The sequence below is a fragment of the Tarenaya hassleriana genome, unplaced genomic scaffold (genome assembly GCF_000463585.1).
Source record: "Tarenaya hassleriana unplaced genomic scaffold, ASM46358v1 Cleome14, whole genome shotgun sequence".
Lineage (NCBI taxonomy): Eukaryota > Viridiplantae > Streptophyta > Magnoliopsida > Brassicales > Cleomaceae > Tarenaya > Tarenaya hassleriana.
This window is the reverse complement of record NW_010964598.1, coordinates 2,735,123-2,751,780: the sequence shown is the minus strand read 5'-3', so window position 1 is coordinate 2,751,780 and position 16,658 is coordinate 2,735,123. Positions and strand designations below refer to the sequence as shown.

The 16,658-nt window shown below is 35.9% G+C and overlaps 5 protein-coding genes and 1 pseudogene across 5 annotated transcripts; 4 read left to right on the top strand and 2 right to left on the bottom strand.

Annotated features, from left to right (window-relative positions):
- The first annotated feature begins 557 nt into the window (after window positions 1-557).
- LOC104808300 (peptidyl-prolyl cis-trans isomerase CYP26-2, chloroplastic) lies at window positions 558-2,602 on the top strand. Its single transcript, XM_010533965.2, has 4 exons — window positions 558-861; window positions 976-1,356; window positions 2,148-2,314; window positions 2,416-2,602. The coding sequence occupies exons 1-4, from the start codon at window positions 610-612 to the stop codon at window positions 2,516-2,518; spliced, it is 903 nt and encodes a 300-aa protein (XP_010532267.1). The 5' UTR covers window positions 558-609; the 3' UTR covers window positions 2,519-2,602.
- Window positions 2,603-3,137: 535 nt separating this feature from the next.
- Window positions 3,138-4,863, top strand: LOC104808298 (annotated as a pseudogene).
- Window positions 4,864-5,037: 174 nt separating this feature from the next.
- Window positions 5,038-5,773, bottom strand: LOC104808299 (probable calcium-binding protein CML15). Its single transcript, XM_010533964.2, has one exon. It carries the CDS (start codon window positions 5,529-5,531, stop codon window positions 5,058-5,060), a length of 474 nt encoding a protein of 157 aa, XP_010532266.1. The 5' UTR covers window positions 5,532-5,773; the 3' UTR covers window positions 5,038-5,057.
- A 329-nt stretch (window positions 5,774-6,102) lies between these two features.
- Window positions 6,103-7,128, bottom strand: LOC104808297 (tetraspanin-17). The gene is made up of 2 exons (XM_010533963.2): window positions 6,685-7,128; window positions 6,103-6,405 (listed from the first exon to the last, which is right to left on the bottom strand). The coding sequence occupies exons 1-2, from the start codon at window positions 7,126-7,128 to the stop codon at window positions 6,103-6,105; spliced, it is 747 nt and encodes a 248-aa protein (XP_010532265.2).
- Window positions 7,129-7,950: 822 nt separating this feature from the next.
- LOC104808296 (enolase 1, chloroplastic) lies at window positions 7,951-10,673 on the top strand. The gene is made up of 7 exons (XM_010533961.2): window positions 7,951-8,424; window positions 8,734-9,041; window positions 9,356-9,510; window positions 9,602-9,919; window positions 10,009-10,155; window positions 10,242-10,292; window positions 10,387-10,673. Exons 1-7 carry the CDS (start codon window positions 8,042-8,044, stop codon window positions 10,450-10,452), a joined length of 1,428 nt encoding a protein of 475 aa, XP_010532263.1. The 5' UTR covers window positions 7,951-8,041; the 3' UTR covers window positions 10,453-10,673.
- A 1,637-nt stretch (window positions 10,674-12,310) lies between these two features.
- Window positions 12,311-13,787, top strand: LOC104808295 (protein STRICTOSIDINE SYNTHASE-LIKE 12-like). The gene is made up of 2 exons (XM_010533960.2): window positions 12,311-12,603; window positions 12,938-13,787. Exons 1-2 carry the CDS (start codon window positions 12,365-12,367, stop codon window positions 13,683-13,685), a joined length of 987 nt encoding a protein of 328 aa, XP_010532262.1. The 5' UTR covers window positions 12,311-12,364; the 3' UTR covers window positions 13,686-13,787.
- Window positions 13,788-16,658: the final 2,871 nt, after the last annotated feature.

Genomic DNA, 16,658 nt, shown 5'->3' with positions numbered 1-16,658 from the left:
TTCATACCTAGTGTGTATCAATAGAGAAATTTCTATTAACATAAGTTTACCTCGATCTAAATCAAACTCATCTTATTATGGTCTCTATTCCAACAAAATAATCCTAAATTATATGATTCTTATATTGAACATCATCAATATGGTTTTAATCTTAAATTTATTTGAAATCAACCAAATAAATTTTTTTGGTTTTCACTCATTTCGATTTTGAATTAAATCTTTAAAAATTTACAAAAACTTTAAGTCGCTACCAACGATTCGTTTCCAAATAAACAGTTCTACGCCTTCATCTCCTCGTCACCCTCTCTCTTGTACTAGACAAATCACCAAAAGAAAATTTTCAATTATCAAATTTCTATATATTTAACATCTTTTCAAGTAAACTTCGGTTTTGTATTTATTTGTTCATATGTTTTAACTAACATCCACCAAATTTACACAAAAATCTTTTTTTTTTAAGAAAAAAAAAAGCAATTCGCAGAAGGCCCCACACCACAACAAATGATTCTCCAATCAACAAATGTGGCTCATCTTCCCGAATTTCTTATCCATGTAATCTCCCAATACATATGTTTTTGTCCCCATCTCTGCCAAAAGAAGAACTGAAAGATGTTACCAAGCCCTAAGCTCCCATACCCATCGGCGAAACTTCCACCGCCGACGCAGATCCGCTGGAGCTCCGCCGCAGCCTCGCCGTCAGTTCAAAGAGACTGCAAGGTATCGCGTCGAGAGATTAGTACATCTCCGTTGCTTCTACTCGTCGGTTCTCAGACTGTGACGCCACTGTTTCCCGACCTCTCTAAAGCTCGAGCAGACCAGATTAGTTCCGACAAAGACACTTCAACCAGTTGCCGAGATAAAGTAAGACAACGTTGTAACCTGGAATGCATTCATCCAAACATCCACATTGAATTTGAATTTGAATTTGAATCGTTTCCATGTACTATGCTGTCTAAATCACAATGAAATTCCAAGGTCCCAACGGAGAAGGCATTCCTCGACATATCGATCGACGGAGAACCCACCGGAAAAATCGTCATCGGTCTCTACGCCGACGAAGTTCCAGCCGGAGTGGCGAGATTCGTCACCCTCGTAACCGGAGCCGCCGGAATAAGCTATCGGAGAAAAGAGTTCGTGAAGATCATGCCCAATTACATCCAACACGGTGGAATCCGGTCGTACGGAGAAACGGGAAGCTTCGAGAATCTGATCGGAGAGTGGGAGAGATCGAAGGAAGAGAAATGTACGAAGAATTTGGCCGGGAAAGTTGGAATCGTGGTGATTGATCCGTCGCGGCCTCCGCCGAAGGCAAAACTTGTGGCTAGAAATGGTAAATTAGAGATCGACGAGGAAGAGGTATTATCACATACACAAATATATATATATATATTTGTTACACATATCCTTAAATTATATATATTTTCTAAACTTCGATTTTTGGGTGTATTTGATTTTTTTTGATTTTGTATTAGTTGTTATATTTTCCAAAATTTGGATAAAAAAATATATTTTTTCCAAAATTTATTTTCAAATTTATGTAGTTAAAGCATTCTCACTTAAAAGTCTATATGTTTCTTTCCTTCTAATTTTCTATTAGTTCTCATTCCAATTTCCATGGTTTTCTTAATGCCATATCTTCATATAGTAATCTCTGCTTATATATTTTCTATTTTTAAATATAATTTATCTAGTCTTTTTTTTTAAAAAAATATTCACAGACAATACTCACTTAAAATTCTCTACATTTGTTTCGAACAATTTTTCTATACGATATTTTCAAATCGTAAATCAATATCATCTCTTCTTCATATACTTGTATTTTTTATTAACGAATTATTTTATTTGACTTTTTTCTTGAAAAATATAATATTCGCAGAAAAATCTCACTTATAAAAATTCTTTACGTTTATTTTGTTCGATTTTATAAAAATGTCTATCCGATTTAATCCGATGTATATTCTGTTTAATTTAACTTGTATGATACAAATATTTTGTATCCGATAAATTATTTATACAAAGTCAAATGAAAACAAATCAACCCACACAAATATTCTAATAAACTTCTCTAAGTATTTCTTTTATATATATATATATATAATTCTTAGAAAGACTCGTGTTCTATCACATATACATTGTAACGGGCATAGGTCGGCGTGGGACCGAACGGGACAGAGTTCGTGATAACGACAGCGGATTCGTCGGAGCTTGACGAGTCCGTGTTAGTGGTCGGAGAAATCGTGGAAGGGATGAACGTGGTGGAGAAGATGAGAGCTGTCAAGACCGTCAAAGAGAACACTGGATCTCCTTATTTCAGGTGAAAAATGAATCATTTTTATTTATTTATTTATATGATTAGAGGGGTTAGGGTTTTGGGTAATTATATTTTTAATTAAGGGTTTTGTTGTATCAAAACAGGGTTGCTAAATTGATTGGCGATAAGAGAGCAGTGGTCGCCGAGAGAGGATTTAACCGTCCTTATTCGAAAATTATCGTCTCTAATTGTGGTTTATTGGAGTGACAGAAGAAGAAAAAAACTCTGCTATGAAAAAATTTATGGAACGTGATTTATCTTGGTTTGCTCAAATACATAGTATTTTTTTAATTCAAATTTTAATATAATATACAACGGAATATTAACTTTTTTAATTAGCATAACGTAAATAATTTGTAGGAACTGAAAATTTGAAAAATGAAGAGTTTCAAGAAAATGGTTTCAACTTTGCATTGCTAGAAAAATAGGATACTAAGTTTGAAGTTGCATGTGGAAGTGACTGATCCAAATAAAATAAAACAAAACAAAGTATCCAAAATAAAAATTTGGATATAGAATTGAGTAAATATGATATTATTAAAAATAAATAAAATGAAATCTAGAATAGAACGTTAAGACGAAAATTTTAGTTTTTACTGATCAATATTTTTACCATAAAAGTCGAATCGAATTGAATAGAAATCAAACCAAATTAAGTTCAATATAAATATAAAAACTGACTGAATATTTTTTTCAAAAAATCGAAATAATCAAATCTAGATATAGCCAAAACAAGAAATGCCACCCATTGGAAATTTGGAATGATGTCCATGAACTTTCCTTTTTAAAATCGTCTCTTGAATTCTGGTTTTGAACCGGCGTAAACCGGATCTAACCGGATACAATCAAATGGGATTCAACGAAGCGCAAGTTCGGTCCACACAGGCGCGCGCACGGTATTTTCTCAAATTTCTTCTCGCGTCCCGCTCCTCTATCGACCGCCGGCGAATTCCCGAAGTCCTTTTTCTAGGGTTTGCACCTAGAGAGCGTCGGAGGCGCCAAAGCAACAATGGCGGCGAAGCAGAGGAAGGCGAGAGTGAGCAGAAACCCTGAGCTGATCAGAGGTGTTGGTAAATTCTCGAGGTCGAAGATGTATCACAAGAGGGGTTTATGGGCCGTCAAGGCAAAAAACGGCGGCGTTTTCCCCCACCATGACCCCAAGCCCAAGCTTCAGTCTCCGGCGGAGAAGCCGCCCAAGTTTTATCCCGCCGACGACGTCAAGAAACTGCTTGTCAACAAGCGCAAACCAAAACCCACGAAGCTCAGGTCCTTGATTGTTTTCTCTGCTGTTCGTAGATACGCATGTATCTGATGCGTTTGGTTTTATTAGATCGTACGTAATGATTCGCCAGATTGTTTGAATTTAGCTTGCAAATAGGGTTTTCGCAGGATATATTGATATACTAGGCCAAACGAGGGTTTTTGGAGGATTTGTGAAAATGCTAATTCCATAGATATGCTGGTTTCGATGATATTACAGTTCTAACCTGTCTATGCTCTCTTGAATGTGTAAAAAGATTTCATCTCTGGGAAAAAAGTTTACAGATTTACATATGGTTAGTTTCACAAGTTTAGATTCATACGGGCAAGTGCGTCAAATCCTCTATAGAATGGTTTTTGTTAAATGTTTGAATTGGTTTTCAAAACCACAGGATTCTGAAATGTTTCTCACGTATGGGAATTTTATTACGGTTGTACCGCAGATCCAGCATCACCCCGGGTACGGTGTTGATCATTCTTGCCTGTAGATTCAAGAGTAAAGGAGTGGTTTTTTTAAGCAACTTCCTTCCGGTTTGCTTTTGGTAACCGGATAGTTTTATTTGCTTTCGTCAAGATTTTATTTAGGGATGAACGTCTTGTTTCATCTTTCACCGATTGATCCATCAGAAACCAGTTCATCTGCTTTGATTCTGTTTGTGAAGTCTTGTTATGATCCATTTCGTTCTTTACCTCCAGGACCATTCAAGATCAACGGTGTTCCATTGAGACGCGTTAACTAGTTGGCACTTCCACAAAGGTTGACATCTCTGGAGTTAACATCGAGAAGTTCGATGGCAAGTACTTTGCCAAGGTTGCTGAGAAGAAAAAGAAGAAAGGAGAAGGTGAGTTCTTTGAGGCCGAGAAAGAGGTACGTTAATTAAAACAAACTCATACATTAATCTTAATGGATAAATCGGTAAAGGGGTTTATTTGGTCATACGAGTAATCGTGTTCGGGATATAATGGTAAACGGTGTGGCATAATCTCAATTTGTCTCGTACTCTGTTTCGCATTTGATGATCCGAATTGATTCGGGAGGAAATAAATGATGGGAGTTGACACAGCTTTGATCAAATAAGAAACTGTGATTGAGATGCGTTTTGATTTCCGTAGGAGAAGAAGAAACTTCCACGACAGAAGAAAGATGACCAGAAAGCAGTTGACACAGCTTTGGTCAAAGCCATTGAAGCAGTTCCAGAATTGAAGGCATACCTTGGTGCCAGGTTTACATTAAAACAAGGGGCGAATCCCCATGAACAATTTTTCTAGATTCCGTAGTCATTTTTTGCATATCAAGAATTCCCGTTTCTCGGTGTCATTCTCTGATCTTGTTCATCGTCCACAGGCAAGAAAAAAATCCGGTCGCCCCTTCTAATGCTACATTCTTTATTATCAAGGTACGATAAGGATCGATCTTATCTATTTTAGGTTAGAATGATCAGAACCTAGGTAGAAATTTACAGTCATGATCTAGGGTCGGATAATGTCATGAAGGCAAGGCAATACCGAAAAAATCCGATGCAGATTTCGCCATGATGGAAGCAAACTCACCAAAGCTTATGACACCGTCGCCATTGGTATCGGCTTCTCTGATCATATCTGTGAGCTCTTTATACGTCAGAGGCTGACCCATCTTCGCCATTGCACCCGCAAGCTCGGCTGCGCTGATGTAACCATTCCCATCCCTGTCAAATGATCTGAAGATTCCGAGCAATTGCCCGGAATTTATGAGTATCTCCTCGTTCATGTCGGGAAGAATGGCCCCGACGAGCTCATCAAATTCCACAGAGCCGTTACCGTTTGCATCCATGCTGGCTAACAAGACGTGGATCTGGTCACCTGAGGGTTTGAGGCCGATGGAACGGAGCAAGGCCGCAAGCTCTAAGATGGTTAAGCTCCCATCTGAATCCATATCGAACCTATCGAAAATTCCACGGAGTTGCTTGAGCTGATCCTCCATATGAAAAAAGATCAAATTTTGAAGAATGCCCAGAAGAGATTTTTAGGATATGGCAAAATGGACCAATGCCCAGAAAAGATGGGGATTTTTTTTTTTTTTTTTTTTTTTTTGGGTTTCCTTCGGATCTGTTGACGAGGGAGCACATGGGAGGCGATGATGCATTGCATGGGATTTGATAAAATTAAAAATAGTAAAAGCGCGTCGTCGGTGTGCCAGTCATTAAATATATATACAGATGTATGTAGAGGCATATGTTATAATGTTATATATAGGAAACCGTTAGAAAGATTGTCTATTGGCGTTTTACAAATCCATGCAACATTTCAAGGTCATAAAGGATAGGAAATAATTAGTGAATGACTTATAACAAATTCGGGGGAAAATGTATATAATTTGGAATATACAATTTCAATCAAATTTAAAAGAATACCAAAATTCCTGAAAGTCGTAACATTATCCTCTACATGTAATAGTGATCAACCCGACATGAAGAGAAGATAAACATAAAACCTAAGGAGAGTGAGAGAGGTCACAGATATCATTACAAAGAGAGAGGGGAGGATGGTGGTGATCAACTGTAAGAGCCTCGGTAATCGTCTGACTGGTTGATGCTTCGGAGTAAGGACCAAGCCATGGAGAAGGCGACGAAAGAGACGACGAGGGCGGAGTCGGAGAAGACAGAGAGGAACCTCCATTGATTGACAATGGATCCCAATATGCTCAGCTCGCACCCTTTGCAGTCCAGACAGTACTCGTACGCACATTCTTCCGGCACTATGTTTGGGTTTAGGTACTGCGTTTTCCAATTCCACTCTCCGGCCTTTCCGAACATCTGCTTGTCCCCGCATCCGTCCGGTTGCACGCAACAATACTTCTGTGTTCGTGTCAGTTTGGTTTTTGTTAGACGCATAAACACATATTTTCAGTACACATTCTTGAAATTGGAAAATCATTCATAGATAACTTGGTGTGTGCAAATTTGATATCTTAGGACCCGCGATAACGATCGATCCGAATATTTTTCATTTAAAACGTTGATATATTGGATTTTTGAATGTGACTATCAAAAGATTCGACATGATGAACCGAGAACTAGACGATGGAATCAAAGCAAAGACCTAGAAGAAGAACTGAGAAAGTGGAGAAACGTTACCCAAACATAACTGTGCTCACTGCCATTGATGTTGCAATCAGCTGTCCTAACAATACAGCTCTTGGTCCTAAGGTACTGCTCCTTGGAGACAAGCCGGCCGAAGAACTGGTCGACGGGTCGGGCGTCCATATAAGGATCACGGGTTATCCTAAAATTGGTGACGTAGACGAAGCACTTTAAAGAGTAGCCACCGGCCACGAGAATGACCACCACCATCGAGTAGAAATATACCGAGAAAAGGCGTTTGGAGCGACAACAGGTGGCGTAAAGCCCGAGCTGAGGGATCACAAACAAGAGCAATCCTATCAGGAGAAAGGCCGGTCCAGTGTTCGGCAAGCATTGTGACACTGTTCTCTTTTTGTAAAGACCGGTTCCCATCATGACAAACCCTAAGCATATCAGAGCTATGTTCGACATGCACATCAGCCCCGACCGCAAACCCATTTCAAGAATCTCGACAGCCAACGAAGCCGGATCTAGGGACTAGCCACCGGACCCACCATTTAGGGTTTGTATATAAAGGAGAAACAGAATCGAAGCAAGAACAAAACTAAGAAGGTTTTGTGGAAGGGCAGTTTTTGTTGTTGGAAGAGATTGATGTTCAAAACTCAACTTTGGGAGACAAAACAGAAGACGGTCTTTGTCGTTTATGAATATGAACAAACTAAAGTCTATATATAGAAAATTTGTTTGAGCGTCTAAAAATGATTTTCAGATGAACTTGTGCAACTGTATCATCAGAATCTAAAAAATCGCTGCTCCATTTTATACACTTAAAACAGTAGAAGTTTCGACGAGTACACGAAGAATGGAGAGATAAGCAAGCCGATGTATTCTTTTTACTTACCTGTGAACCCGAAACCTGAGGAGGTTTCGGCTTGAATAGGATGTGGCATTGGGCAGGAACTGATGACTTTAATTTATATAAACAAAATATATTTCAAAATCTCTTTAAAAAAATTAAATGTGTTGTTTTAGAAGGTGATATATGAAAAAAAAAAATAGATGACTGAATTTATTTAATATAAAAGTTTTTCGATTTGAACCTGATGTTTTTTAAAAAACGAGTGGAGAATAATTTCGACAAAAAAAAAGAGAAAAATATTAGTAAAAGAGGAAATAGAGTTGACAGATGAAATTTCCTCTTGGAAATAATTTACCCATAAAATATAGATCAATGAAGAAAATGTTTGATCCCAATTTCTTATTCCTTTGGTTTCATCGACGCACCCACCACCAACCCCTTCGCCATTTTTTTTTTTTAAATATAAACATTTTCCCCCACTTTCTCTTCTCCCAAGCAGCCCTTTCAACTTCTTCCGCCACAACCCCTCGGTTTTCCCCGGTGGTCTCTCCGATGGCTTCGACCGCCAAAACCTACCTCCAAACCACTTTCCTCTCCCCTCAACGCGTCCCACGCCACCGGCTTTCAGCCTCCTCGCCTTGTCTTAGGTTCCGCCGCCGCGAGATCCAATGCTCGGTGGCGGCGAGAGAGTACAGAGTGAAGGGGTTGAAGGCGAGGCAGATCATCGATAGCAGGGGGAATCCGACGGTGGAGGTTGATCTGATCACCGACGATCTCTACCGCTCGGCCGTCCCGAGCGGTGCCTCCACCGGGATCTACGAGGCCCTTGAGCTCAGAGATGGAGACAAGAGCGTCTATGGAGGCAAAGGTGTGTTAACCGCTGTGAAGAACATCAACGAGGTTCTCGGTCCTAAACTCGTCGGAGTTGACGTTAGGTAAGTGTAAGCCAGAGAAGAACAGGGTTGGATGATTTTTCATGAATTTTTGAAGTTACTGTGCTTATTTTAGATCTGTAAGCTATAAATATCTGCATAATTTTTTCATAGGAGGAAGAGGTATTTGTGCTTCCATAGGCTCTGACATGGGTTCGAATTGATCAGTGTCATGTTCGGATATAACCTTTAGAATGCTGTTTGTCTGGTCTGAAAATTCGAGCTTTGACTTGGTTAGTGCATTCATATATGTGGAAGCCGAGCGTTCTATCGTGGTTTCATCACTATTTTGCCTCATTTTATTCCTTGAAGGAACCAAGCCCATGTCGATGCTCTGATGCTGGAGCTGGATGGAACTCCGAACAAGTCAAAACTCGGGGCAAATGCAACATTAGGAGTATCACTCAGCGTTTGCAGGGCGGGTGCTGGAGCGAAAGGGCTGCCTCTGTACAAGCACATCCAAGAACTTTCTGGAACGGACGAGCTTGTTATGCCGGTTCCAGCATTCAACGTCATCAACGGTGGCAGTCATGCCGGTAATAATTTGGCTATGCAAGAGTTCATGATACTTCCGGTAGGTGCAACCTCGTTCTCTGAAGCTCTTCAGATGGGAAGTGAAGGTCAGTTAGCTCTTCTTTCGGTTCCATTTTTTTTGTTTAAACTGCTCAGTTTCGTAATCTTTTTTAGTTCAAAATGGATGCGAAAATACTCCCCGGATACTTGAATTCTGAGCGGTTTAGTTAGCCTACATGGCCGAGTTCTTGAAGTTGCCCTCAAGTGTGTTTGTATTAGTTTTAATCCTTCGGGTGTGACGAGCAGCTTCTTCTTGAGCTTCTATTTTGAATCCTGGAACCCGGATTCCTTTTAAATGCTCAGATTGTGACAGAGATTGTTCCTTCCTCGTAGTAATGCCTACTCATTCGTTTGAATACAGTTTATCATACGCTGAAGGGAATAATCAAAGCTAAGTACGGTCAAGATGCATGTAATGTTGGAGACGAAGGAGGGTTTGCTCCTAATGTTCAAGACAACAGAGAGGGACTCGTTTTGCTCATGGACGCGATTGAAAAAGCCGGTTACACAGGAAAGGTTGTTGGCATCTTCCTTCCCAAAGCCTGCCTTTTAAAATATTTCTGATCAACTTCGATCTATGCCTCATGTAGTTGAATAATGGTTGCAGATCAAAATAGGAATGGATGTTGCAGCATCGGAGTTTTTCATGAAAGATGGTAGATACGATCTAAACTTCAAGAACCAGCCGAATGATGGAGCTCATGTTCTGTCGGCCCAGAGTCTCGCTGAACTCTACAAGGAGTTTGTCAAGGATTTCCCGATTGTTTCTATTGAAGATCCTTTCGACCAGGACGACTGGAGCGCATGGGCTTCGCTGTTATCCTCGGTGGATATCCAACTCGTCGGGGATGACTTGTTGGTCACTAACCCGAAAAGAATAGCCGAAGCTATTCAGAAAAAGTCCTGCAATGCTCTACTGTTAAAGGTAAACTAAGAGGTTATTCGGACATTTCACCTTTGAAGCGTGAACTGTTCTTGTGAAAATGACTAAATGGTATCGATGAGATATCGCAGGTTAACCAGATAGGGACAGTGACAGAGTCAATCCAAGCGGCGTTAGACTCGAAAGCTGCCGGTTGGGGTGTGATGGTCAGTCACCGGAGTGGTGAGACAGAGGATAACTTCATCGCAGATCTCTCTGTCGGTTTAGCCAGCGGGCAGGTTAACTCCTGAGACCTCGATACTGATATTTTCGCCGCAAAATCTTTCATGCCTGTTTCTATATATCGATCGTTTTTCTTGTGTAGATCAAGACTGGCGCTCCATGTCGAAGCGAACGATTATCCAAGTATAACCAGGTAATCCACGGATAATATTATAAATCCCCCGAGTTTCTCGAGTATATAGAGCTCGTAAAATGCCGTTCTGAACAATGATTCGATTCGGTTTCAGCTTCTGCGCATCGAGGAGGAACTCGGGAATGTGCGCTACGCAGGTGAATCGTTCAGATCTCCGTGAGAGACGAAGACATAGCGGCTACTTTAGTTCTCAGTGTTCGTGCTTGTCTCTCTTCTCACGGAGTCGGACCAAACTCAACACTTGTGGTCGTGCGGGTCTTGTTGCTTGTGTTTTTCTTACACACTTTTTCACCGTTTTGGGATTCGGTTTAAGAAAAGTTATACCATAAAGCCGAAATTACTCCGTTGGTTCAATTTTCATTCCGTTGCCGTTCGGTTTTAGATTTTCGGTTTATGAAAGCTATTTTCTAAAATATTTTAAATTTCTATAAAATAAAATTACCTGTATTATCGACATATATATAAATTTGGAAAATTATCATATAAAATATTCAATTATGCAAAAAGTTTCATATTAAATATTCAAACGAGAACGTTTCCGTTGCATTCCGTAGAGATTTTTAAATTTTATATCCATTTATTTAGTGATTTGGCAAATTTAGAGTCAAATCTTCTAGGAGGAAGGTGGGTTAAAATTGACTAAATTCTCAGCCGCCTTCTCGTCGGGTGTTTTACTAAATTCATCTCATCCACATTGCTTTATCAATGTTTTAAAATTATATTTTTACGAAAATTTAGTTGGATATAATAGAATAAAATAATATACGAGATTTTTCTATAAAGAAATTTTATTCTTCTCTGTTTTTATATTTATATTCATTTTGTAATTTGCTAATTTAAATTACAAATAATTTTATATAAAAAAAAAAAAGTAAAATAATTGGCTAAAAATAATTTCCGTTCCACCCGAACGAAATTTATCCTACCTAATATGACACAAAACATTGTACAAAATATTTCATTATTTGGCACAAATAGTTTCGATTTTCAGATAAATATTTCCTGAAAATCAATTTTCTTATGTTCACATCTTTTTGTACTCCCCTTTTTATACTTGTTTCCATAATCAACAATATGTAACTATTGTTGCTAACTCCCTTTTTAAATATTCCATTTCTGCTTTTTTACCAATAATTTATGACATTTTACATTTCTTTTAAATTTGTTTACAATGATATTTAAATGTCTAATTTATTTTAAATAAACATTTGATATTTTGTCACTAATAATTGATATATAATTAGGTAGAGCAAATTAGATATTTAAGTTGTTCACGAATTAATAAATTTAGAGATTCGATGGATTTAGAGTCAGATTCTTTAGAGAAAATCAAGAATATAAATTTGTTTGTTACTATAAAAAATCAGATTGAATACCAAATTCAATTCATGAATTAATATTATACGATATTTATTGGGTTTTAGTTAGATAAAAATATGATTTTTAATTTTTTTTTAAAAAAAAATTATAAGGACAGCTTGTTCTCTTCCATTTTAATGCTGATTCATTATAAAATACGATCTTTTTAATTTTAATAAAATAATCAATGCAAAAAAAACTAATTGGCCAAAATACACCCAATTCCATCCCAACAAAATGTACCTAACTATCATTTTCATCCAATAAATATGCCTTGTTAATAAATGTCCTTTTTATTCTCTGACTCTCTTTTTGTACATATATTTTTTCCATATGTAATTTTTTTTATGTAATCCATATGTAAAATTGACATTCTTAATTCCTTTTGTTAATGTGCTACATTATCGATCAAATTGGAATATTCCTGAATTTGTTTTGACATATATCTTTAAAAATGCGCTGAAATAAGGAAGTATATCAATACATGATTGGTAAAACTCTTAAAAATGGAAAATATCACAAAAAAAAAATGGAAATATATCACAAACTTAGTGATCTTTACATTTAATAATAGAATCCGGAGATTGTAAGAACAAAAAAAAATATATATAGTAAATTCATAACTAAACCTATATATATAGGTAGAGCTGCATATTCCCCATTCATCGTCTCTCTCGTAACATTAGTCTCTCTCTCTCTCTCTCTCTAAAATCATGTCTTCGTCGTTAGTCTCTGCTCTTGCTTGCGCCCTTGTTCTGTCTCTTTGTTCCGTCGTCCTTTCTGAAGCGCCGGCTTTTCAGAAACTGCCGGTTCCCGGTTCGAGGTCGGGACCCGAAGCGTTCGCCTTCGACTCCACCGGCAAAGGATTCTACACCGGCGTCTCCGGTGGCAAAATCCTCAAATACACGCCGGAAACCGGTTACGTTGACTTCGCTCAGACTTCCAAACCTGCGTAAGTAATCTCTTTTCAAACCCATAATGGATCTTTTCTTATTTTATGAAATTAATTATATAGCTTAATTTCATAATTATACTTTATCCAGAGGGTCACGCCTTTTCCAGATCATTTCGTGTGCTTGTTCATCCATAATTCACGGAATTGTTTTTCAACAATTATTAATAATATTTTTGAAAAATATCCCATATCCATTGAATTTAGTGATTTTATGGGCGGCACGCAACTTGCGAATTCTTAGCTAGTTGTCCCATATTCATTCATAATTTGAATTTTCTTTTTTAATTTTCAAAATTTGGTAATGTAATTAATATGTGTAACGAAAATTCAGGAACAAAATATGGTGTGAAGGAGTACTTGGAACGGTATTGGCGCAAATATGTGGTAGACCGGCCGGTATAGCATTCGATGAGAAAACCGGCGACCTTTACATCGCGGATGCTCCACTGGGTCTCCACGTGGTCTCTAAGGCCGGCGGACTCGCCACCAAGATCGCCGACTCGGTTGACGGAAAGCCCTTCAAGTTCCTCGACGGTCTCGACGTGGACCCCACCACCGGCGATGTCTACTTCACTTCCTTCAGCTCCAAATTCACCCCCGCCCAAGTGTACATAGCCGTGGGCCTGAAGGACGCGTCGGGAAAGCTCTTTAAATACGAAGCCGCGACCAAAAAGATCACAGTCCTGGTCGAGGGCCTGAGCGGCTCGGCCGGCTGCGCCGTCAGCTCGGACGGGTCGTTCGTTCTGGTCGGAGAGTTCATCAAGAGTAAGATCCAGAGGCATTGGATCAAGGGCCCGAAAGCAGGACAGACCGAGGAATTCACCTCGAATGTTACAAACCCAGACAACATTAAAAGGATCGGATCTACGGGAAACTTCTGGGTGGCGTCGGTGGTGAACGTAGGCCTCAAAGCCACGAACCCATCCGCCGTTAAAATCGATTCTGAGGGCAAAGTTCTTCAGACAGTCCCTCTCAAGGATACCTTTGGAGACACTTTGGTCAGCGAAGCCAACGAGTTCAATGGCTCCCTTTATGTCGGCACTTTGCTGGGACCCTTCGCCGCTGTTCTCAAGCTTTAAGATTTTGTTGTCCTTGTTGTCGTTTCATGATTTGGATTTGGGGATTTAATCGTGTGATTTGTTGAATAAAAAAATTATATATTAGATATAATTTCTGATGAATTAGATGTTTTTATTTTACTTTTATCATATGTTCGGTTCTATTTTATTATTTGGTTTTTGATTAGTTTTGTTTTATATATTTAAGTATCCAACTTAAAATAATGTATATTTTCTATTTAAAATGTGAAATAATAATCACGTAAAAAACAATAGAAATCATTTGTTTTATCATTTATCCAAACAGTAAAAATTATACTGAATTTTTATGTATAAACTTGTTTAATATATAAAAAAATCTGTAGACGTTTGTCTCTTCATGACTTCTAATAAATATGATTTGATTTTTCTTATTCCATTCCATTTCATTTATACGGATAATAATTATTTGCAGATCTATTAGAATTTTAAATTTTTATAGTTTTATTTAAAAATATATTATATTTTATATATTATCTGAAAATAAATGGTTTATTGATTTGAAAGAAACTACGAATTAAAGTGTTTTTAAGAAACGGCTTCTTATTTTTATTGTAAAAAGCTAGAGGCAGATATTTTTCATATCTAACAAGTTGATAATTTCATAGCCCTTTGACTTCCGTGACCATTTTTGATGATTTCTTTCCCACTCTGGAAATAAATAAAATAAAGGAAAAATACTACACAAACTTTACAAAATGTATCTTTTCTCTACACGAATTTTTTATTTGACAAAAAACTACACCAAATTATCAAATGTACCAAATTGATACACGAACTATCCAATTTAACTGCAAATTCTTATATAATCCAAAAACAGTATTAAATATCCGTTAACCGCTGACGTGGCACGCCACATGGCGACTGACGTGGTATGCCACATGGATTTTTGTCACATCAACATGCCACGTCAGATTTTTAAAAAAAAAATCCGAAAAAAAAATCTTAAAAAATCGAAATTTAAAAAATAAAATAAAATTAAAATAAATAAATAGTAAAATATATATATATATTAATTATTTCTAAGAGTGTTATTTTTTTAATTTTTTGATAATTTATTTTCTTATTTTCTTTAATTTTATGGTAACCTCCACTTCTTTTAGTCAATCGTTTCTTTTTTAAACTATATATTATGTTGAAACTAATTTTTTTTTATAAAGTTACAAATTTTACCTATTACTAATAGTTATTTTTGTTCGTTTTCAAATTTTCTTTTTATTTTAAGGTAAAAACAAAACATATAGACATAATATATATAAAATTATATACATGTATATATATCTATTAAGTACACAACCACAAAGTTATAAATTTTACTATTTACTTTGTGTAATAGTTAAGTTTGTCCCTTTTTCAAATTCTCTTATTATTTAAATTAAATAAAAAACATATATACATAATATATATAAAATTATATACATGTATATCTATTACGTACACAATCAGACACACATATATATTTATACACAATATATATAATATTATACACATGTGTATCTATTATGTATATAATCACCACACATACACACACACATATATATATATATATATTTATATCTATATACAAATACAAATATAAACATATATACTCCTATATATGTATATATACTTGTATATTTTTTATTTTGTATATATATATACATAGGAGTATTTATGTTTATATTTGTATTTATATGTGGATATATAAATACAAATATAAACATAAATACTCCTATGTATATATATATACAAAATAAAAAATATACAAGTATATATACATATATAGGAGTATATATGTTTATATTTGTATTTGTATATAGATATAAATATATATATATATATATGTGTATTTTTTTTGCTTTTTATTTTTATTTTTTTGCAATTTTTTCGGATTTTTGTTTTTTTTAATTGTTTTTTATTTTTTTACAATTTTTTTCGGATTTTTTGTTTTTTTTTTTAAATTCTGACATGGTATGCTATGGCAAAATTTTCTATGTGGCGTGACATGTCAGACGCCACGTGGCATACCACGTCATCGGTTAATAGATATTTAAAACCGTTTCCGGATTGTGTAGGAAATTGCAATTAAATTGGGTAGTTCGTGTATCAATGTGACACATTTGATAATTTGGTGTAGTTTTTTGTCAAATTAAAAATTCGTGTAGGAAAAAGTCACATTTTACAAAGTCAGTGTAGGAAAATATCATTTTATCTAAAATAAACTATAATTATAAAAAATGTAATTCTTAAGTCAAATCTAATGTTTCGGGTCCAATGAAAAAATTTCAAATTTTCTATTCTAGAGATCAGATATTGCAATTGCAATTGTAGTAAATTGATTTATTACTTAGTGTTCTTCTTGCGATTAGGATCGGTAATTCAGATTTTGTTCCCTTATAAAATTTGATTTTAAAAAAATAATTATTTATTTTTAAATTATATTTAAATTTGGTTCGGATACTCATAAAATTCATTTTTTAAAATCTTAAATATTATATAAAGATTGCTATTTTCAATTTATTTTTCTATTTAAATTGAATTCAATCAATTAGGATATCATGTCTAATTGGTTTATTTATAGTATATTGAACTCGAATATAATTAAGCATTATTAGATTCGGTTGTGTCAATTTAACGAGAATCTCCGGAGGACCAACTTAATTTCATTAGTGTTTATGATTAGAGACTTAATACGTTTTTGCTTAGAAAGTTTACATCTCTAATTTTATGTCTAAGATATTTGATGTGATGAATTGTCTTCACACACAATTACTAATCGGTTCCCAATGATAATTTTATTTGGTATATATATTTAAGTTATAATAATAAAATGGATTTTATTGGTTTAATCATTAAGGTTATGGGTTAAATGGGTAAACCTATTTAATCTAATATGAACATAGATCTTTATTAAATAACTATATTAATTGGATTATTAAAATCATAACTAAATTTATTCCAATCAAATAATATATA